Consider the following 23,130-nt stretch of genomic DNA (forward strand, 5'->3'; position numbering starts at 1 on the left):
TCAAGTGTTATCTCAGAAACCTTGAGAAGATATTGCTTATAACTTCCACATACTGTAGGTATAGGTATAAATAAAAAATGGAATCAGGTTTTAATGGCCTTTTCTTTAATAATTCTCATTATTGAACGATGATCAGACCCACACACACGTTTCTTTGTTCTTGTCATGTAACTGACAGATATGATTATTGTCCCATCATGTGGTTTGTCCTGAAGAGATGCTAATGAAGACATAATTTCACGCGCCATTAACCCCCGACACACACGCACACACACAAAGATGCACACATGCACACACACACACGCGCGCGCGCGCGCATGCACACGCACAAACTTCCCCGGAGAATCAGGTCATCCCTGAAATGATTCATCCTTCAATCTATTACACACACACACACAAACTGAACTTGTTCACTGTGCCTCATTACATCAGTGTGTGTATCCATGCCTGAATAGTCCTAATGACTGATGAGAGACACTAGACACTTACTGTACGCTGTCTAATGTGTCATTGCCTTTGTCCTCTGTGTGTGTGTGTGTGTGTGTGTGTGTGTGTGTGTGTGTGTGTGTGTTTCTGTCGTAGTGTTTATGCTTTGCCCTTGTTCCCCTACAGTACATTCGATGGAGCAAATCGAGCTAATGGTTTGTTAAAAGAAAATGTCATGTTAGTAAGCCAAGGGGTTCTTCTTCTACAGTGTCTGTTGGGGAGGAAAGAGAGCTGAACCTCCTAGTTCATTAGGACTCATTAAGGGGTCCCAGTGACTTCCACTATTATTTCATGCACTAGAAACCCCGATAGAGTGTACAAGAATGGCTATTTGTGTCACTCTGTGGATTTGACCCTATGAACTGTTAAAGGAATATAAGTTTTGGGAGATTGTCCCATTGGTAAGCTTAGCTGTTAAGTGATGAGGAGGACACCAAAATCATCTATGTGTCCTCAGTAGATCGTTTACTCCAGTGCTCCAAGCTAACACTTTGTTGAGTGACAGCAGCCTCCATGCTAACACTTTAGCATACACTATGTTGAGTGATAGTAGGCAACTCATATTTGAGTCGCATATTATAAAATTATAACTTCCTATCACAATGTACTGACCTTGAATAAGTTTCCCATAATTATTGGCAATGGGGACTAAAAGAGCTTCATTCATCTCAACAGAAACACACCAGACATAACAGAGATATTTCATAAGTGTAATTCTGTGTATGTTTAGCAAAAACAAGGTTTCGAGGTAAGTTTGACCTCTCAGAAGCTTCTTGATCACTATATGACTGATCCAAGGTTATCTTGACAGGATAATTAAAGAAACACATGATCGTGGAAACAACCTTCAACAGGGAAACATTCTTTCAAGACATTGTTAGTACTACAAGTTTTTTGGGAAATCCATCCAGTTGTGATGTCACTACAGTGAAGTTACAGTAACTACAGTGATGTCACTACAGTGATGTCATTTTGGTGAAATTACACTAACTACAGTGATGTCACTACAGTGATGTCATTTTGGTGAAATGACACTAACTACAGTGATGTCACTACAGTGATGTCATTTTGGTGAAATGACACTAACTACAGTGATGTCACTACATTACAGTGATGTTACTATGGTGAAATGACACTAACTACAGTGATTCCATTACAGTAATGCATCACTAACTGCAATGATGTCTCTACAGAAAGTTCAGTGAAGTTTAGTTTGCTTTGACTGATCATTTATTCTCCACGTAAATTACATATACAGGAAAATGACTTCAGGTGTTTCAGCATACAAACAGACAAGAATTCACAGCTAAGTACACACACACACACACACACACACACATTAAATAAGGGTCACTTACTATACAGCTGGTTTGAAATAACATCTCTCCTTGTTCTGCAACCAGAGTCCTTTCAGACTGCGGCCCCCTGCTGCTGCCGGCCCAGAGATCAAGACTGAGAGCAGGTCTGCATTGAGGACTGATTAAATAGAGGTCAGAGGTCAAGGGACTCTCTGACAGCTCTTGTTTATGGAGGACTAAGCAGGGTCAAATGTCTTTCTTTCATACTGTACCAGAAACCACTATTTAAGGATGTATTTGTTGAGATATTTCTCTATACCTACTTACGTACTTACTCAATTTGCTTATGATTTATTTAGCCGTTTTTCAGCTCAAGAGTCCCATTGATATCAAGGACATCTTTTACAAGGGAGACCAGGTTCAGAGAGGCACGGTTCTTCAACTCGTTTTCAAATACCGACAGAACGAGATGCACATTTCCAACGCTCTTTCTCCCTGAGCCGCTTTGAGTCTGCCCTTAATTCTCCAGCCACCGTGACTAACCGTCGAGGAAATCCCTCTCGCACCGAAACTAGCGAATGTGTGTTGTGTTTTGCCCCCGCAGTAAATGTCAGTGCTCCCCTTGATTGAATGCACGTCGACAGAGATAACTGTGGGGCAACATGCTGTCAGGGCAGAAAGCGCGGGGGGGGGGGATTTCAGACCCAGTGACCTAGACTAGTCACCCACCTCCAGCACTACTGTCCCGCTGGCTAACCTGGCCACCCTGGGTTTTCTTGAGCATTTTTTTAACCTGCTTGGAGTATCAGAGAAGTATATCAAACTGACTTTCAAATGCTTTCTTGATTGTCTAACATTTCTGGAATTTATTGCAGCAGTGTGGCAAACCCCGCTCATTTGGAGCCCCGAGATGCAGGAAGAATTATGTGCAAGTGCTATTTGACCCAGGTATGAACTGTGCTGGTTTTGATAAGACAGTAATGAGTGTTCCTCTTTGCTGGCAAGCTTGTTATACAAAAACACACTGACGCAAGTAGAGTTTGACATCGGATACCACTGCTGCTCTAAGGAATTCATAGTATTTATAGCTGCAAAAATATCTGTTGCTGATGGCATACTAACTTTACTGTTTGTCAAGTGTCTACCAGGGTACCAGCACTCTAATATGAGCATAAACGTTCTGTTCTCTGCTTTCAATATTGCTTTAAAAAATGCTACACGGTAGAAGTTTGCTGACCCAGTTGTGTAATAAAGCATTATGGGAATACAGACCTAGGTCATCCAGTGTTCGTCCCAGATGTACACTGCCAGATTCACTAATTAGACTCATTATTTAGGGGAAGGCAATTGTTAAGTAGAGATTGAACAGCCAAAAGCCTTCAGTCTCAGGACAGATTTTGGCTTATTTGTTTTATTTATTTGAAAGCTTGCTGAGCATGCATGCTCTTTTTCAACAATGCCCTGCATCACATTTCTAGTTATTGCATGCATTCATCAAGCTAACAGCAATCTCACACGGTCCAAAGGCATTTCTGCTTTATTTCAGGATAAATAGGCAGTAAAGATGAGAGATAGAAGGGCTAACACTCAATAAAGGTCACAAGCCACATTGGAAACTGCAGCTTCACAAGTACATGGCACTCGGCCCATGGCACCAAGCCACTAGGATTCCCACAGGGGAAATATTTGGGCTTATGATGCTTCAGGCAAGGATACCTCATTACAAGAGCATAGTACCAAACAGCTTCACCAATGTGATTTTTCCGGAAGTTGCATGGATAAAGTTTTGGTTTCTTTACTAGAAATGTAGAAAACTAGAAGCCAGAAAACTATAGTTTACCCTACAAGGATGACAAAAAAAAAAAATCTCATTAAATGAACTGCTATTTCAGAAACAAGATGATTGTGTACAAAAATGCAAGGACATTCAGTGACACAAAACATATGCCTCTGCCTTGTGTTATGAAAAGTCTGTAAAAATGCCTCAGCAAATGAAAATGTCACAAAAAAAAATGTCCTGGTTTTATGAAAATGACCTAGGATTCGGCCTTGCCATGCATTCAGGAAATATGGTCAGGAAGTTTCTTGTATTCCATTAATATATAAGACCAGTGTAACATCTACAAAAACTATACACAATGGCAACAATACTAGGTGTTTCTGGTAGGTATGCAATTTTTAATAATAAAAATGAAAAACAAAGCTGTATAATTTTAGTCATTTTGAGCTTATTCAGTCATTTTGTATACCTACTTTTGAATCAGGCTGCACTTGTTGGCAGACTCCAATGGATTCATGTTCGCGTTCAAGTTCACGGACTGCTAAGAATTGGTTTTGGCTTCGCCTTAAGGTGTTTCGGCACGCCGTCGTCTGCCAATCTGCGGAGCCTCGACTCGGTCCAAACGTGCGGCTGCGCCCGAGTGAGGCTGACAAAGCTGCGGGCTGTAGCAGAGTGCAGCGCAGGGTGAATGAAACAGTGTCCGCAGACTACAGTGGGACAGAAAACACTCTGGCTGGTGGGTGAAAATGCTTCAGCCTTTCTGTTTTTTTTTTTTTTTTTGCCATGGTCCCTTCTTTCCAGGCATATACATTTCACTGGAGTCTGTTTGTGTCTTTATTCGGACATGTAAAAATGAGAAGGTACAGGAGGGGAAGAAGGGAAAAAATAGATTATGCAGGTGAGATTGCAAACAACCAAGGGGCATATAAAAAAATCACAAAAATGCTTTGAATTGGATAACACAAATACTATTATTTTGCATCCCAGGCTGGCAGAAAATCCTCTGCATGGGCCAGAATCTGAAATCCTCTTGTCCCTTCTCTCCTGGCAGCGTCGGGTCCTGGAGGTAGAGCTCCCACACAACAGACGGGACTCCCACCGCACAGCCTGCAGGGAGGAGCCTCCTCGCTGTGAAACCCTGCCAGCAACACCCAGAGTCTGATCATTCTGTCGAGAGAGGGGAGAACCGGCGCAGAATACCACGGGTTTCTGCAATATTTGTGGCTTTGTGAGCAAGGCACTGAAATCCTGAACTGTTCCAGTGGAGCTGCTCAATGGCAAACACTATGAGACTGGTTTTCCTAGGCAGCTCTCAGGTGTTTGTGTGTGTAACTATATCAATATAAAGCAGGTTGTTGCTGATAAAGGGCATAACATTAATCTGATGCTTCATTGATAGGGAAATTCTCTTTTCACCTCCCCTTCCTCCTCCTTTCTCTAAAAAAAACAGAGGTTTACATACATGCAAAATCTCTTCAAAGGAGCCGGATGAAAGCAGAATTTGAATGGAGAGAATGCACGCTCTCTGCTCTGCAGCTGCCAAAATGTGCTTTCTGTATAAAACGTTACACTTTGTCACAATAAGTAGATGTATCATCCACAAATAATGATGTAATCCTCGTTGGAAGCGGCCACAGCTGTCTCAAATGAGCGATGTCTGGTACTGGGTTCACTGGGTTGCTACAGCGGATGCTTGATTTTGTATGCTGGAACATAGGCCAAGTAGGGTCGAAGCTACTTTATGTTATTATCAGTTCAGGTCAAACATTTTCCACATGGGCTCCCAAGCCGAATGTCTATCTGCTGGATTTCTGGGTTCTTATATTAAAGTCCGAGATGTCTTTTGGTAGAGAGTTCAAGTGTGGGACATTTCTAAGGCAGGCAACCTTTATGTAGGGACTGACTCAATCAATACCTGCCCACAAGGCTTTTCTATCAGCTAATTAGCAGCAGAGTGCTCTGGTTCTCTGTAGGAAATGTGTGAAATCAGTGCTTCGAAGTATAAAGAATGACCACAGGGTGACCCCTTGTGTGACCCCAAGATCAAATCTGACTGCAGACGTTTTACTCAAAGCACCATATTTTTCAGCTCTCAGTTAGTAGAAGTGTTGAAAAGTGCTGGCCATTGTACTGTCAGCATTTAGTCCGGACCGTTTAGTGTGTTGCACTCAGTGTTCAATTTCAGACGTAATAGTACACTTCAATCAAAAAGATGAATTGCTACTTTTGTTATCATAAATAGCAGTATCAAATGAATTATCCAAAAGCTAAGCTCTACCCCCATCCACCGATTTGTTTTCCTCAGTATTAGTCCTCGTCCTCTCACTTGAGCTAGCTGAGATGAGAAATGGCAGAAAAGTTGACTTATACTCCACTTGGAAGCAGTGCCACTTCTTTGATTTTATCCAGCAGAAGGGCCTCAGTAACACTGGACATCAATGCTGTTTGGTTTCCTGATCAGTTACAGGAGAATGAGCTGAGTTGTTGTGATTTTTATGATTATTTTTTTTATTTTCTTATATTATACTTATTATATTGTACTATATAGATTTATGTTGTTACAATATATAATAATTAATTTTATGTTATTTCTATAATTACACATATTTATATTATCATAAATATACATAGAATCATGGTTAGCTATATGATAACTATGCTATAATTATTTTTGTATTATGGTATATAATATTACACTATATTATATATTATTATATTATAATATGTGTAATAGGGATGCTACCAGCCCAGCACTGGTCAGTGTGCAGCAAGGTGCGGGCCTGCAGTCCAAACGGGGGCGCCATGATGGAGGACAAGCCCACCACGGTGCTGTCAGCCTGTCAGCCTGTGTGGAGGCTGGTAGGAGGGACGAGCTCGTGCGGGCAGGAGGAGAGCCGCTGCCATTGGCTCCCGGGCGGATATAAATACCGGCAAATGGCATTCGCCGGCTCAGACCCAGCTGGACCGCTGAGGAGCAGAGAGGCGCTGCAGGCAGAGACTGAGACCGCATCTGTCGCCGTCCGTCCACAGGTTTTTACTCTCTCAACTGGACTCGTTTTTATATCCGAACGTAATTCAATGAAGGAAAGACGCCCTTGCCAGAAACTGTCTCTGAAATCCGGCATGGATCCCAGTCAGAGCATTAAGTGTAAAATAGTAGTGGTCGGGGACAGCCAGTGTGGGAAGACCGCGCTGCTTCACGTGTTCGCCAAGGACTGTTTCCCAGAGGTGAGATACTGCAGTGACTGTGAACTGGATCAGGATCATCTGATGATTGTGATATTATTATTATTACACAGTAAAATAATAATGCATATATATGGATGTAACAGTTGCCTAATGATCTTATGTAGACTGAGTTTCAGTTTGACTGATTTTTCAGTAATGATCAAGGATAGAAAACTTTTTTTTGTCATCATTATTATTATTATTATTATTATTACAAGTAGCAGCAGTACTAGTAATAGTAGTAGTAGTAGTTGTAGTAGTGATAGTATACAGTGTAATAATGATTATAGTTGTGCAGCCAAATCATTAATGCTTAGTAATCTCATGTGTCACTTTGACCATTTTTCAATAAAGATAAAAGATTAAAAACCTGATTTCACACTAGGCTTGCATCTAAAGTGTGCTTTCTTCTGTGTGTCCTGCAGAGCTACGTCCCCACGGTGTTTGAAAACTACACAGCCAGCTTCGAAATAGACACACAAAGGATTGAGCTCAGTCTGTGGGACACCTCAGGTAACCAGATCTGATCAACATGCGCTCCGTCACCTGTCTATCTGTCTGATTATCTGTTTCATGGTATTTCAAATGCGTGTCAAGGTGTTGTTGAGAAGTCGATTTGAATCAGATGTAATCTGTTCCGGGGAAACATCCGGACATGTTGGTCAGTTGCCCAAACCCTCACTGAGCCCTCTGAATTCTTACATGTATTCTATTACGGATTGGATTTGCATGCAACTGGATTATCAGTAACTGGATGATTCAGTTAAAACTTCTTCCATGTTAGGCCATGCCTTAATGGATTAAGTGAATTGATTGGCACTAATGCACAGGCAATTCCCTCTTCATTTTCCACTCATGGAAGGTACAGAGGCATGAGTGGAATTCATCTGTGACCCATTTCAGTCAATAATGCTGGGCTAATTTTAATTTTTCATAGTCATGAGTTGTTCCTACAAGACAAACATGTTTCCCCTGGTCACAGTTTGACCCACATGGAAACACTTTAAAAGAAACGCAGGAGGATTCTTACATGTATGATGCAGTGGGCAGCATCGTACACGTTATACTAGAAATAGGAAAGGAAATTAACAGAAGTCATATTCAAAAGATACATATACAAACATATGGAGAACATTTGGAGAATTTCTGCCTGTTGGCTTTTTGGGGGAAAGTTTAGTTGAGTGCAGCACGTGAACAGGCTCTTAAACTCTAATCGCTTCGTGTTTGGACTCTTACTGTAACGGGGGACTTTGTGTTCATGGCCCGAAACAGCTGCTGTTTCTGTGTGTGTGTGTGTGTGTGTGTAAACAAACCCACTCGCCCATCCATCAATGCCCGGGCAGTGAATAGCACAGCAGTCAGGCGTGAGTGAGGCGTATGTCGTCTGTGTGTGTGTGTGTGTGTGTGTGTGTGTGTGTGTGTGTGTGTGTGTGTGTGTGTGATGGGAGGGGACAAGCCGACGGCCAGCTGTTGCGGGTCTTTGGCCTCGAATTCCACATTTCATCTTGATGTCGAAGTAACTTTCTCATGCGTCTTGATCGGCATGGAACATTTTTCATGATCGTCAAAGAGAAAACAAGCAACCTACTGTGCATTTTATAAAATACATGATCAACATACAAACACAAACATAATTCATTTAGAACTAGAGCTTCATTATACACGATATTACTCATTAACAGCATCTGGAGTCTGATTTTACACGTATAACTTTGGATTTTTAGCTGACTCTCTTCCTCCAGAACAAATGAAACCGAACACAACAGCAGAATAATCTTCACTTCCAGGCTCACTAACACAACAAGCAAGCAAATAAGGAGTGCAAGTTTCAAATTCCTGCTTCCCTATAATATTTGTGTATTGTAGAGGAGTGCGAGGCAAAGAGACGAGAGCCAGGCAGAGAGAGAATTTCATTTTATTGCACTCTGCTGTCGGCCAGGCACCTCGAGCCATTTCTCTTTTTCCCTGTGCTTCATAAAACAGTGTTTGTGTGTGGTGGTGGTGGTGGTGGGGGGGGGGTGCCTATTAGATCAGTCGACCTGAGATAGAGCAAACCCCCCATCTTCTTCCACACACACACACACACACACACACACACACCCTATGACTGATTGATAGAGCTTTTGGCTTGACTGGTCCCTTTGTACCGACACCCATCAGCCATGCCGGTCCCATCGATCCCTTATCTCCAGAGGTGTGTTGGGGAGGGGTGTGTGTATGTGTGGGGTTGGGGTTGGGGGGGAGTCGGGGTTGCTGACCCCCAAATACACTCACACAAAGGCAAGGACACAGAGATGAAGACACACACACATTCCCATCCCCCCTTCCTCGTACACACACCTACACACACTGTGGTGGGTTTGTCTTTGTTCGGCGGTGATCTGTGAGTGGCCTAATGAGCAGTGTGTGTGTGTGTGTGTGTGTGTGTGTAAAAGGGAGGGTGATGGGAGTAATTCAGGTCATTAAGGTAAATGCCTGGCAGTTGAATTGCCTTCCATTTGCTCCCCTCTCCTCCCATCCCTCTTTCTCTGCTAGCTCTGCTTCCTGGCCTCAGGGTGGGGTCCGCTGGGGCTGAGGCTCAGCCTTTGATGCTTCACACTTCTTTCACCAACAGAGGAAATGGCTCACGCTCTCTGTCTGTCTGTCTGTCTGTCTGTCTGTCTGTCTGTCTAAATCCTCTGCAAAGGATGCTTTGTTAGAGTCAGAAAGATAGTGCAGGTATACAGAGAAACCAGCAGAGAGCAACCTATACAGCAGCGCCCAGTTGCATGAAGCATCTTAACATCTTTCCTAAAAATCCACTTAAGATTTCCTTAGAAAAAACATGAGTTGCACAAATATATCTCAAGTCCCGTACATCCTTAAAATAGCTTTCCATCCTTATGTCCTAAGTCAGCCTAATTTGTTAAAATTGGTTCGGCATTGCACAATCATCCTTAGCAACAAAAAACTTAGCAACAAAAGAAACTAAATGAGCCATAAACAACAAGGCAAGATTTTTATTAAAAAATACACCCATCTCATCAATCTAAATTAGAAAGTGGAGCTGCAGCAGAGGAGAGTGTCCCATCCCCCCTAATCGAGTTGCTGTAGATTCACTCTGTTTGCCCAAATTAAATTGTATTGTCAGGTGTGGCCACTGGCAGGAAATCTCCTCGCTGCACAAAAAATGACCAATTGAAAGAAGACCAAATCTATCAGAACAGCAGTAAGCGAGTTGGACTCCCCAACGATGGCTGAACCCTTCACCACCTCCACCCACCACGGACTAAGAGGAAGACATTTAGGTTCGAGGAGTGTAGTTTACGTCACGTTGCAGAATTCAAACAGTTACCTCTTGCTGTCACTTTGTGCTGCCAACGTGCAAAATTGCCTTGTGCAGCTTTAGCTAATAACGTTTTTCTTTTGTTTCTTCGAGGAGAATGTAGTGCCAAGAAGAGTGTTTACTCATCAAGTAGGATGAGCTTTTCTTCCTCTTTCTCGTCCAGTTTTGCCTGTTTTTTCCCTTATTGCTGTTTTGGCTTGCTAACTGTAGTAACTCAGTTAGCTAGCTAACGCTGTTAGCTTTAGCTACAAAACATCTTTGGTCTGTGTTATGTTACCTTGACAATACCTTGACGAATATTCATACCATATTTAATGGCAAACACCTTAGTATTTTATCTTACCTAAGGAATCTGTCTGAGTTGTTAGTTGCGACTCTCTTAGCCAAGGACCCCTGGAGGTCCCTGAACCTCACTTTGAGGACCAGGTATAAAAGCAGAGAGGGAGATGCAGAGTGTCAGACAGTAAAACAGAGTGAGGTTCAGGGCAGCCCAGATTACATGGGCAGATACTGGTCTTGTGCAGTTTCTGGAGCACGTTGCATGTGCTGCGTCCACCCTGATGCTAGACTGCTTAGCTATGGAGCTTTTTCATGCACTCAGTAAGCTCCCCCGCCACGCACACACACACACACTGTGCCCCCTCCATTCCACTGTCAGCAGCCATTGTTGCGTTGGATCACATTTCTGGGCTCAGCGAATTGGAGCCGCATGTCTGGCATTCCTCAGACTAAAGGTTGCTACTTCCTCCTCCACAAAGACCCCTATTGTACACACCGGGCCCGGATCCTTACCACAGCAAAGGAGAAGTGGCGTGTTTCACTAAAGCCGTACCTCGTTAGGCCAAAGGGAAATTGAATCACTGTGGAATTTGCCGACTGATGAGAGCCTTGAACCAAACGCGGTGTTGTACTGCGTGAGCCATCTAGGACAGTGGAATCCTGGAGAAGATTATTGACTTCCTCTCTGTTAATGTTGCAGAATGGCTTTCTGTGTGAAGTTGTGACCCAACACTTAGGTATCATGTTTTATGATGTGCTTACAGGCCTCCTTTCTGCCTGGCATTAACGTGCATCTCATATCCGGATTGTGTCTGGATATGATTAAGCTGGATTCCATTTACACCTGACATTAAAATGTCTCCGGTCTGACACTACACACCTTGTTTCACCTGCTCTCCATTTACAAATATCCTGCCAATCCAGTTTGACAAATATGTTACTGTCCGACCTGCCTTTAACCAGTCTGATTTAAATGCGCTCTTGGCTTGATCCATGTGTTACAGTTCATTTCCGCCATATGTGGACTGGAGAGCACACTTTGTTAATATGGCCAAGTGTGTCATTAACAGATTGATCATCTCCGGTGTTGGCTTGGTTGATCAGTTCTTCAGTGCTTCGGGGATGTTCTTACACCTGGATCAGATTCCAGTCCGATCACCTGGGATGCATGTTAATCCCAGGTGGAAAGGGGGACTATGAGACTGCCTGAGATGAGTGTGTGCCCAATTGGCTTCTTATCCACATGACACTCTGCTGCTGTCCAGGCTGGTAGCTTGTTGTCACACATATTGATTTACCAAGATGTTCTTGTGACCTGAGTCAGCTTTAGTAAGGCTGTGAGCAGATAGGATACTTGTTCAAAGACAAAGTGCAGCTGTAAGCATTACTAGTGACGGAGAGAACAAGAGCTCAAAGGGCGTAAGGCGCGTTAGCATTAGTCAGCTAACCTGAGCAACAAGGGGGACAATGTTGTTGAAAATAAAAATGGACAAGAGAAAGTTAGCGATTTCTCTGCTTGTTCTTGAAGAAGAGGATGAGGATATAGCTAAAGTTAACGTTAAACTGTAAGAGGCTGCTTACAATCCCTCTGGGCACTGCTAATTTTTCCTCTGACATTGACGGAAGGTTAAAAGTTGAGAACATGTCGAACTTGGAGCCCGGGGAAGCACCCCAGAATGCTAGGTACATAGTTTGGAGAAGACGCATGCCTGCTGCCACTAAACCATTGAAAGTAACTGGAAAAAAAGTGCAGTCGCGTTCAAAAAAGTGTCCTATGTGATCACTGCCTGCCTAAGGTGTTACGTTTCAAAAAATGAACTTATTGGATAATGAGTGAAGCAATAAGAAACACTGTAAGCCTTCTAAAATCTCTACGATGAGATGACCATCAATGGTAACCGCAGCTGCTATAACTGATACTGGATAGCCTGTTAGTCTGTGTGTTGAGTTCTCTGTCTCTGTCTGAGGTGACATATTTTAGGTTGATGGTTAATGGCGTTGGGGGCTGGCAGGACGCGCCTGCTGCGGTCTGTCGTCTCCACAGGTGTCCCTGAAGCCCAGTTCAGCTCAGCTATGTTAACCATGCTGTAAATCAGCAGGCCGGCAGACCTGTTGCCATACCTCCAGCCTGTCAGCCGCAGCTGGCTCTTCTATTGTGCATGTGTGTACGGCATGCATGTGTATATGTGTGTGTGTGTGTGACAGAGTGAATTTCCAATGGCCAGTAAAGAATTGTATGCAGGCTACCTACCAGTCATGGAATTTCTGCAATATCATGGAATTTTGCGGTGAATTCAGGATGGGGAAAATCTGGGAATTTGATAAAGTCAGGGAAAAACAGGGAATTTTATAAATGGGTCACTTTACAGGAATGTAGCAGAATGTGTTTTCCAACTTGGTTCACACGTTCATTGCATTAGGTGGTGCTTTCCAGCCCAACTGTTATCGAAACCAGACTCTTTGCTCATTTTAGAAAAACAACATTAACAACCAGGGAGGAAAAAAAATTTGACGTCATGGTAAAACTCCCACTTAGTCATGGAAAATCATGGAATTTTACATCAGGGAAGTATGGTATTGTATCGAATTGTGTCATATCGTACCGTATCATGTCATGTTGTATATGTAAACGGATGTGTGCATGAGTGTATGCGTTTGCTGGGAGCTAGACACGAGGAGAAACAGCAAAATGTGAACAGACCAGAGAGTGTGTGTGTGTGTGTGAGAGAGAGAGAGAGAGAGGGAGAGAGAGAGAGAGGACAGGGTGTGCGTCTCCTTTCCTCCCAGATTTAGAGACCCTGTGGGAGAACAATGACAGGAGCTAATTAGATGACAGTCAGCAGGTCTTTGTGTGTGTGTGTGTGTGTGTGTGTGTGTGCACGCTGGCCCTGGGATTTCCTCTTATCTTTCCGGTTGGCAGGAAGACGACCTCGAAGCAGGGTTAAGTCTCAGACACAGTCCGCATACCGCAGGCCAAACGCGGCTACAACGACTCCGCTATAAACGGCAGACAAGAAGGAAAACACACACTGTAAAAAGTCTTCTGAAAACCATTAACAGAGCCGACATGCAATCCTTGATCCTCAGTGGAAGTTACTGCTGAGGCTTTTCAGGTTTGGATTTGTACTTAGAGGATTCCTAACCATCGTCAACACTTGAGTCTCCAAGAACAATAAATACACAGGAATAGGAACAGAGTCGGACACATATTGACGACATAAAGTTTCACAGCACATGCTGACACACATGGTGCGCAGACAACAAGACCTCACATACAGTGCAAAGGAACCTAGATGTATCGGTTTCTTTACATGTGGTCGATAGTAGCAATCAATTCATTGTAAAACGTCAACCGATTCCACAGCTTTCCCTTTTAGTCGCAGGCTCTTATTTTTCCAGTCGGCGGTTCCAGGGAGCGAGGGCTTGAAAAACCTTTAAACTTTGGGATGCGGTTGTGATTGATTGTGAGGCAGCCGTACAAAATGGGAGATAAATTCTTGTGGCTGAGCCCACATTCCTCTCAGCCTTGTGCTTCCTCTGCTATGTGGCTGATAGCTGTTCACCCCGCAAAACAAAGTTTCTCAACTCTTGTTTAGGTGGTGTCGATTATCTTACGCCCTTCCAACGGATCCAAAGTGAAGCGATCGATACACATGGAGGAATGTAAAAACAGAGCAACTGGGAAATGCTTGTGTATTCCCATCTGAACACACTGTTATGTTTAGATCATTGGTAAAACAAATCTTAGATTTTCCTGTCATCATACAAGCCATGTCGAATTACAGATTTTGCTGTCTTTGAAGTCTTCGTAGTGGTAGCAGGCATCAAGGCACACAAATTAGCTGTACCCTGGATGCCCTGAGTGTGTTTACATTTGGTGAGGTGATGCTGTGGAATGTATAGTGGAAGTGTTATGGACAGATTGGATATGGTTCTGATTTTTGTATGCAAGAGAGGTGCACTTATTTTACACACTTGTTTCCATTAGAAACATTAGCTGAACCTTGTTGAACGTGGCCCAAGTCTGGAAGGAAGGGTGGATAGTTTAAATGGCCAGAATCTCTTCCAGGGTACGCTTGATAAACAGTGTCGTCCCCCACCCAGACTGTTTAGATTAGGAACACTAGATCTCTCAGAGTGTGTGTGTGTGTGTGTGTGTGCGCACGTGACAGTGGCTTCCTGGCTCTTCTCCGGATCAGAGTTTGGAAAGGACCTCCCAGGGGGTTCCTTTAGTTACCAAAAAACAAAATTCCCAAGATTCTTGGCAGCGGGGTTGTGTGTGTGGTCAGCTCTTGCTAGTCACATGACCGAGACTCACCTTGACACGAGGCCACGCTCCCTTGCCAAAGACGTTCCAGCAGCGGGGAGAGGGGCGTCTCGCTCACACATGGTTTCAATTTGAGGGCGGGAGTCATTTCCTCGCCCTGCGCTCCATTGAAGTTTTCCGTCTCTCCAAAGAGAATTTCTGAAACAAGGAATCTTGTCATAGTCAGCATATTTTTCCGGTGACATTGCGGTATTTGTTTTTTTTTCACTTGGTTGCTAGGGATTATGGGTGAGCTTGGTCTTATTCTGCATTCACGTCATATGGGAATAACCGTCGGAACAGTTTGACGGTTAAAGGCAACGACTTGGAAGTCTTCCCAAACTCATTTAAAGACATTAAGACACCATGAAGTTTTCTGTAGGCTTTAGTTGCTCCTGATCATCTTTTTCATATTTAACACACAAACATTTAGTGATGATACATTTGAGTTCATGTTTTACAGCAAACCAAACACTCCAGTGTCAACCACAAACCAACAATTCCAGCAAGGCATTGTGTCCTGCCATGGCATTTTAAGAGCTGTGATCACAAAATTACTTATGTGATGAAAATTGTTAATTTTGTTCATTTTATTGTATTGTATGAAATGAATATATCATTCCCTAAACTTGAATACAGGTATTTACTTGTTAAGCCTCAGGTCTGTCAGGACAAAAGTTCTAATTACCAACCTCTTAAAAATTCAATCTAAACTGGAAAAACCTGTACTATGCAGAGACTGAAATATTAGTTTTTTAACCCAGACTCATGGCCCAAGTTCTGTTTTCCATGCTAAAGGAGCAATAACAAGATCAAATCTTTGTCACATAGATTTTCTATTCCTGTGGGAATAGTGCACCAATGTTTTTACTCACAGGTTGAAGGCTTTACAAAAAAAAAAAAGTCCCGTTTTAGATGTTCTCAAAATTGTCACGCATTTAAGAGTGAATTGAATCTGGAAAATTTCTTTGCCGCAATTCGCCGCCTGCCCTTTTGATGTGTGTGGGAACGAATCAAGCTGCTTTCACCGCGGAGAGACACCCATAGGGAGAGCGGTTGAAGGGATTTCTGCAGGCCGGTAATTAATTTATAAGGACGGCCCGAAAGTGGGGTCACAAAGATGACTTCTGAGACTGAGAGTGTGTGTCCACATTCTTACGTAACGACTTCAAAGACCAATCGGCCAAATTGAATCCGAATATCCTGCTATGGCATAATGTCGTTCCCACACCACAAACTTAACTCAGTCCAAATGATTCCTTTCAGACTCTCTTTCACATTGAAGCTGTTGCCATAAAGTTTCTTACAATCGACTTTCTGCTGTTTCAGGGTCTCCGTACTACGACAACGTGAGGCCTCTCTCCTACCCAGACTCTGACGCTGTCCTCATCTGTTTCGACATCAGCCGCCCCGAAACCCTCGACAGCGTACTGAAAAAGGTTTGTTGCTCTTCATTCATTTATTCCTCCATCTTTGGTGTGTAGCCGTTTTTTTTCGCAGCCTCACATTAATCCATTTTATTCAGCTGAGAAGTGATCATCAAGCCTTCGATAAGCTCAATAAAGATCTGTCTAGGGCTTTGTTTTTAAAAGCTCCTTCAGCCTGTTCGCTTTTCTTTCTTTTGATCTGCTGAAGAGGGGTTATGCTGTATTTTCTGGATCTACTGGATTACTCTAAAGTTTAAGTCTTTGGTGGAGAGATTTTTCGTAGCCTTGGTGTGGAGGTTCAAACCTTGTGATGTGAAGTTACACTAAGCTGGGGTGTGACTGGAAAATCAGCTGGGAAAATGAAGGAATAGCGCTCTCCCCTCCCCCTTCTCAACAGGAGAAGACTGTGGTTGTACTGGTCCGCTAATGAATATGAAGCAGAGCTTTGCAGAAAAAGTGCATGATAGGCAGCATCAGTCTTCTGATCTATAGAGGGCTTTCAGGTGATGCAACACTCCCTCTGGCGGCCATGTTGGAGGTCCTCAGCTCAGCAGCAGCGGCTGTGAACAGCTGATTGTCGACCCGGCCATCTCAACAGAACTGAATATACATACCTAATTTATGTGCTGTTTTTGACTGGGAATGTATAATTTTACCTTTGATACATGCACTTTGCACACTAGGTAACATATCTAGTAGAAGCCAGCATTAGTGACTTTGCTAGTTAGCTAGTGTTAGCTAGCTAACAAAGCCAAAAAACAATAGTTTGTTCAGGTGTGCTGACTCTTCTCAAGCTACAACTCAGAGTGTTTTGGAGTAGAGACTAGAGCTAAAGACAAGACAGTTTACTGTGTCACAGTAACCTACATTTGCAAACAAATCCACCTTATCAGACTATTCACTTTTACTTATAACATTACTAAATTGACCGACACCCATACCACAACATCTTGTTCAGATATCTCTGGTTTCTAGCCTGGTTTAGGCAACATTTGCGTAAAACCAATTCTCCAGTGGACCTCCATGATTGTGCCAGACGTGGTTGCGAGGAAATTTGTGACAACTGCAAAGCCTCTGTAAAAGCTGTGTGTAGCCAGACTTAATGCTTTGTTTCAGTTGATGGAGCGTCTAGACAATCACAATTAGCAGCGGTCTAGACTTCTGGTGGAAAGGTGTGTGTGTGTGCAAAAGAGACTGTACAGAGAGAGAGAAATGATAGAGAAAAAAACAACTTCCTTCTTGGATGTCAGTAAACCCGATCCCCTGACCGACCAGCCAGCCAGCCAGCCAGCCTCAGATTAAGTCCACAAGTGAAATACCATCGATCACAGACCGTGTATTGTTGTCAGGGAGGAAACACAGGGATTATTTTGTAGTTCCTCTCCAGGGTTCAAAGCGTGACGGCCCACGTGAGGGGCTCGAGGAAGTGGCAGCTTTAACCTTTGTACTTAAACGGCGGGTGAGAGGGATGCAGTTGCTGCTTTTGGGATCTCACATCAGGATCTTCTGAGACTGGCCACCACACATAGGCTATTAAATGTGCATTTAATTAATATTCCGATCTGACTCAAGAAACGCAAATATTTTGAGTTCTTGGTAATATTCAGAATATTCTGTTTATTCTTTTCACAGGGATATTTGTCATTTGGCCACACAGGATACATAAACAACTTGTCCCAAATATGACCTTAATTGCGATAGGAAGTATTAGCCAGCATTTTGTGCGCATGTTATGCTCATTAGTGTAGAAAAGATTAACTTGGTGTTAAAATGTCTTTGGGACTCAGCCTGATCAGGTTCAACTGGAATATATCCAGTACTGAGAGGACTGTGGATGTGTTTTCAGCTTTGGACTCTAGTGTGTGTGTGTGTGTGTGTGTGAGAGTGTGTGTATTAAGTGTGCAGTGGATCCAATTTTGTTTCCATGTTTTGCTTCTTGCACATGTTGCTGCACTAGAACTATTCTTATTTGAACACTTTATCACGATTAAAGCACCATTTCCAAACATTGGCCCACCCTTTTTTGTGGTTTGTGGGGAAAGTTGAGCTAAATGATAATCTTTGGCGAATATTACATCTTTATATATTTAGTATTACATCTACAGCTGTGTTGGATCACCACTGCTGAATGAATTTAGAGGAAACATCGGAAACGTTTGTCCTTCTGAACGACGCGTGATTGAGAGCTTGTGTCCTTCTTTACAGTGGAAAGGGGAGATCCAGGAGTTTTGTCCCAACACCAAGATGCTGTTGGTTGGATGTAAGTCAGACCTGCGCACCGACCTGAGCACACTGGTGGAGCTGTCCAACCACAGGCAGACACCAGTCTCTTATGACCAGGTATGCTGTTTACAAGTGTTTCAGTCATGCTAAATAAAGCCTGATGTGCATCGCCTAGTATTTCAAGTATACAACTGATTATATCCTCTACAATGTCATTATTTTTAAGCCACCATCGTACGCTAATGACGTCAATTATAATCCATAGTGAGTTTTGCAACACCAGCAATCAGCGTTTGAGATTTTTAAAATGCTGGATGTCTAATTTTGCAATGAAGCTCTTGTGAATGAAACTGAAGTCATTCATGAATAACTACTCATTGTATTCTAGTTTACGTCACATGTCATTGATCCCTAAGGGGGGAAATCCTTTCATCACTGCTAGCAAGAGTAACTTAAACATGGCTTAACCTCTTGGTAACCTTAAGTACACGGCTCTTCTTCCGCTGACCACGTCTGACCTCTTCCCTCGCAGGGTTCCAGCATGGCGAAGCAGATCTCGGCGCCCTACATCGAGTGCTCGGCTCAGCAGTCTGAGAACAGCGTCAGGGACATTTTCCACGTGGCCACGCTGGCTTGCGTCAACAAAAGCAACAAGAACGTTAAGCGCAATAAGGCCGCCCGATCCACCAAGCGGATTTCACACATGCCCGGCAGGCCCGACCTGGCCGCCGTGGCCTCGGACCTCCGGAAGGACAAAGCCAAAAGTTGCTCGGTCATGTGACTGATCAGACTCAGACTGAGGGGGTTTTAGACCGAGGGTAATGGAGGACGGAGTGCAGTGCGAGCAGGACGTTAAGGCGTTACGGGGCGATGCCCTTTCCTGCACGTTAAAGGCCCCTTGTTTGTCCTGAAATGGGCTTTTATATGCTTCAACTCATGTACATGTTACTGGAATACACTGCACCAATGAAAACGGACTCTTAATATGTAGTAACTTCCCAATCCCTCCGGCCCCCGTCCCACCAGAAGAGGAAGCTATCTGTCAATGGGCTACACTCCTGGCTCCTGGAAGTGACACGCTTCCTCTGGGAGGATGAAGAGGACGTGGTCGAGGCTTTCCGCACCAACAGGACGTGAGCAGGAGAAGTGATGTCACCAGGAGAGGTTCATGTGTAAAGGAAGGGTGTGAGAACATGTGATCGCTTGAGTAAGAGCCGAAGTCAGCGATGGGAGTTTGCTGACGATGACTGTCCAAGTCTCTCTGCCTGGGAAAGAAGAGCAGCCGTTGTTTGTGCTGGATCGACGGCTTGTACACCAACTTGTCACTGTGGTTTTGAACTGATTCATTCTCACTGCTCCTGTAATTGTACATTTGTGTGCGGATGAGATCAGAATAGTAATTTCTTAGTCCGGCACAATGGAAACCTGACTGTCTGTCATGTGCTATTGCCCCCATCATCGATATGTTGTCAATATAATGTGAAATCATTGGTGTAACTGCATCATAGTTTTATTTTAGCTACATCCTGATGGGTTTCAACCAAAACAACAGAGTTGATCCTTGGAGCTGAACGTTTCCCCTGATCTTTGCCAGTCAGCCACCCATTCTGTGCCCGTTCGTTTCACCTCAGTGGCTCTAGCTGTTGAATGACTCTCCATTGGATCAGTGATAGACAGGGTATTGTAATTCTGTGCATGCTGACAGGTTTGTGGACTCCCTTCTATGAATCTGGGGTGCCAGTAAGGTTGTCCCCCGACTATGGAAAACCTCAGTTGACTAATAGCATTTATTTTGTCAGCAAATCCTCAAACAATGACACTGCTCCCGCATTATCGTCCCCTTGCAAATACATGCAATCATGCATATTGGCCATTAGATCTAATGTTTATCAAAGATGACTAACACATATTTGTGATGATTGTTCTGATGTCAGAGAACAGCAATAACTGACATTTAAACAACACGTTTACAAAACCTCTTAAAACTAATGAACTAAAAAGCTTTAGTTGACTAAAGCCACACAACTAATTGAGTAAAAGGGGGTAGTCCTAATGAGCTGACAGCCACTTTAAGCAGTAAAACACTTACCCACCGCACCAAGAGAGGGAGAGAATGAAACCAACAACTGAAGCATTGTTTATTAAGCTCTGAAAACATCTGACCCCTTGGCATTACATTTCCCTGAAGTATTCTATCACTGCTGTTGGGTCAAATCCTCACAACTGCAATTTTGGTCTTTTTTTGTTGAAATTTGAAAGGACATTTTAGTGTGTTTTGAACTTTTGTGGTTTTCCTCCAAAAGCAGTGCAATTGAGGAGCTGTTTAAATGTCAATGATGCACTTTTTACTTAACTTCCACAGCTAAAAGTTTACTTGACAGCCCAATATGCTTTTTCAAATACCAGTGCTTTCAAATTTGCCAGATCAGCAGTCCAACTATTGTTATCTTCCTGATGTGAGATCTTCATTTTCAAATACGTTGTGTTTTCCCCATGTACATTATCATCATCCTTTCTTGAATGTTGATGTCACTTTCATATGTCCTTACCATTGATGTTGCCACAATATTTATTGAATTATATATTTTCCCTTTAGAATAAATGCAGACTTAATTGAAAAGACGTGTATTTTCTGTTTCTTGATAGTGCGTAAGATGTGTTGATATACGCATGATGATATATTAGAAGCCAGACAGCTACATTCTCCTCCATGTGAGAAAAAGTAGAATGAATTTACATGTATTTTGGTTTATTTTGGATTATGCAAAGTTAGACTTTCTGCGTTTACCTAGGATGTCATGGTTAATGAAAATTAACTGACCTACCTGGTTAAATTAAATGGGGGTGGTAGTAGCTTAAAGGTAAGAGATGCAGGCTTATAGGAAGGTTTTTCACTTCAAATCCCAGTTGGGAGAATATCAATCTTGCATAGCTGGGCCTCCAGCTCAAATGAAGCAGGTCTGGATAATATTCACATTTTAAAACGTGGGATAACAAAACTTTGCTGATCCAAAGGCGGAACTGACTGGCTCTGAGTTTGAAATGGGATAGGATCTTGCACAATGCCCCAGTAACGGCATTTATGGTTTGTTTTTCTGCCCAGGTGTAACAAGTCTCCGTCATTAGCTTAGCACCGCTACCTCTTTAGGTAAATTAAATGAGCGAGATAAAAAAGGACGAACATTTTGATTTGCCAGAAGTATACACCAGCTCGAGTCTCTAATGTCGTCCATTGGTTGTGCCTTGCCAAAAGCTTTATTTTGCTAGCTAGCTAGCTGTAGCAACTTTCGTGTTGTTCCTACGACAGTAAACGGGACCAGTGCCAGGCTTATAGGCCTAGTGAAATTTGACAGGTTTGAATTATGATGACAGCCCACAGCGCCTTTTTCTAACCAACTATTGTGTTTAAATTTCTCCAAACCTCCGGCATTGGAGCCGGAGCTGGAGCTGTGGCTAAGCAAGATTAGGAGAAGATGGGTGAGGAAAGTGCATAAAGTCAACTGCTATTGACTTGAGACACTTAATCCCCAGCTGCTCTAGTGGAGTTATTCAGTAGAACCACAACTCACATGTACAACTGAATGTTGCTGTTGCTGTGGACATTCTCTGGATAAAAAAAGTATGAAATAGGTTAAAATAGTTTTACACACGACAGTTTTATATTATGAGAAATTTTCAGAATTTTTCTTCACTGACAAAGAACAGGCTGGAATTTAGAAAAAGAAATTGGTCTTGAATCCTTGACTGTCTGACATCTCCCTCAAAGGCAGGTTTTGTAGCAACTGAACGGCACAAAAGGCTCTCTATAAATCAGATTTTGCCACAGACTCATCTCACTGGAAACAGACAATGCCATAGAAAGCGGTGATAAATTCCCTGGAGGCTCCAGAGCATGCAAACTGTTTTCCCTCAAACAGCACGCCTATATATCATGTAGAGACTTCATCACATACGAAAGATCCAGCCTGAAAGCGTCATCTATTTCTGATGACAATGTGAAGGTCTGAGATATATTAGGTTGTCAGGAGTGGGAAACATGGCTGTCAGGTGAGTAATAACTGTCAGAGGTGAAAGATGCACTTCGCTGAGGATCAATTACGGTCCTGAGGCTGTATTGATGAAAGGCTCTTCTACTATAAGAGAAGGCAATATGGGGACCAAGTCAATGTTGAATTTTCACGGAAAATCACATGCCTCGCCTTTCTACATTATATGCGTTGATGGTAAAGCTTAATTTCTCATATTTCTAAGTGGACTGATAGATAGGCATAATATCCAATGTTTTATCATATTCTTTGAAATGATTATATAACGAAATGAAGGATGAGAGCACCAATGAAAACCAGACACATATACTATAGATAAGGCAAGTCTTATGTTGAGCATTATTGCTGTCCACTCGCTCTTTTATATGCTCAATTAAGTAGTGAATTCTGTCTGAAAAATGTAGATGGAATAAAATGGTATAATATCATTGGGGTGTTTAGGACTACTCATTAGTCCATGATGGATATTTATAATTGAAACCAAACGAATATAGAAAAGAAATAAGGAGACCATGGAGAGATGGGTGCACTCAGCTTTTGCGCTCTGTCCATTAAATCCTTTTGGGAACGTGCATTACGCAGCACTCCTCTCCATATTCCTCCGACCCAGTCAACACTTTCTCACTGGATTTCTCTGAAGGGGTTCCTTGGCATGCTTTGTATAAAAAGGTGTTTCTGACGAGTAGCTGTTGATATTCATGTTTGGATATTCCATGGAAATACAGAAGCGCA

At 42.9% G+C, this 23,130-nt stretch overlaps 1 protein-coding gene across 1 annotated transcript; it reads left to right on the plus strand.

The window, feature by feature from the left end:
- The first annotated feature begins 6,546 nt into the window (after positions 1-6,546).
- Positions 6,547-20,954, plus strand: rnd3a (Rho family GTPase 3a). Its single transcript, XM_071908435.2, has 6 exons — positions 6,547-6,792; positions 7,218-7,305; positions 16,032-16,141; positions 18,335-18,469; positions 18,885-20,187; positions 20,230-20,954. The coding sequence occupies exons 1-5, from the start codon at positions 6,643-6,645 to the stop codon at positions 19,131-19,133; spliced, it is 732 nt and encodes a 243-aa protein (XP_071764536.1). The 5' UTR covers positions 6,547-6,642; the 3' UTR covers positions 19,134-20,187; positions 20,230-20,954.
- The last annotated feature ends 2,176 nt before the right edge of the window (positions 20,955-23,130 follow it).

This window comes from Centroberyx gerrardi, chromosome 21 (genome assembly GCF_048128805.1).
Source record: "Centroberyx gerrardi isolate f3 chromosome 21, fCenGer3.hap1.cur.20231027, whole genome shotgun sequence".
NCBI lineage: Eukaryota > Metazoa > Chordata > Actinopteri > Beryciformes > Berycidae > Centroberyx > Centroberyx gerrardi.

Bases quoted from the DNA above. Each gene is read 5' to 3' on its own strand.
- rnd3a (XM_071908435.2), top strand. From the start codon at position 6,643: ATGAAGGAAAGACGCCCTTGCCAGAAACTGTCTCTGAAATCCGGCATG. The intron at 7,306-16,031 runs GTAACCAGATCT...CTGCTGTTTCAG, and splicing joins CAGTCTGTGGGACACCTCAG to GGTCTCCGTACTACGACAAC. The intron at 16,142-18,334 runs GTTTGTTGCTCT...CCTTCTTTACAG, and splicing joins TCGACAGCGTACTGAAAAAG to TGGAAAGGGGAGATCCAGGA.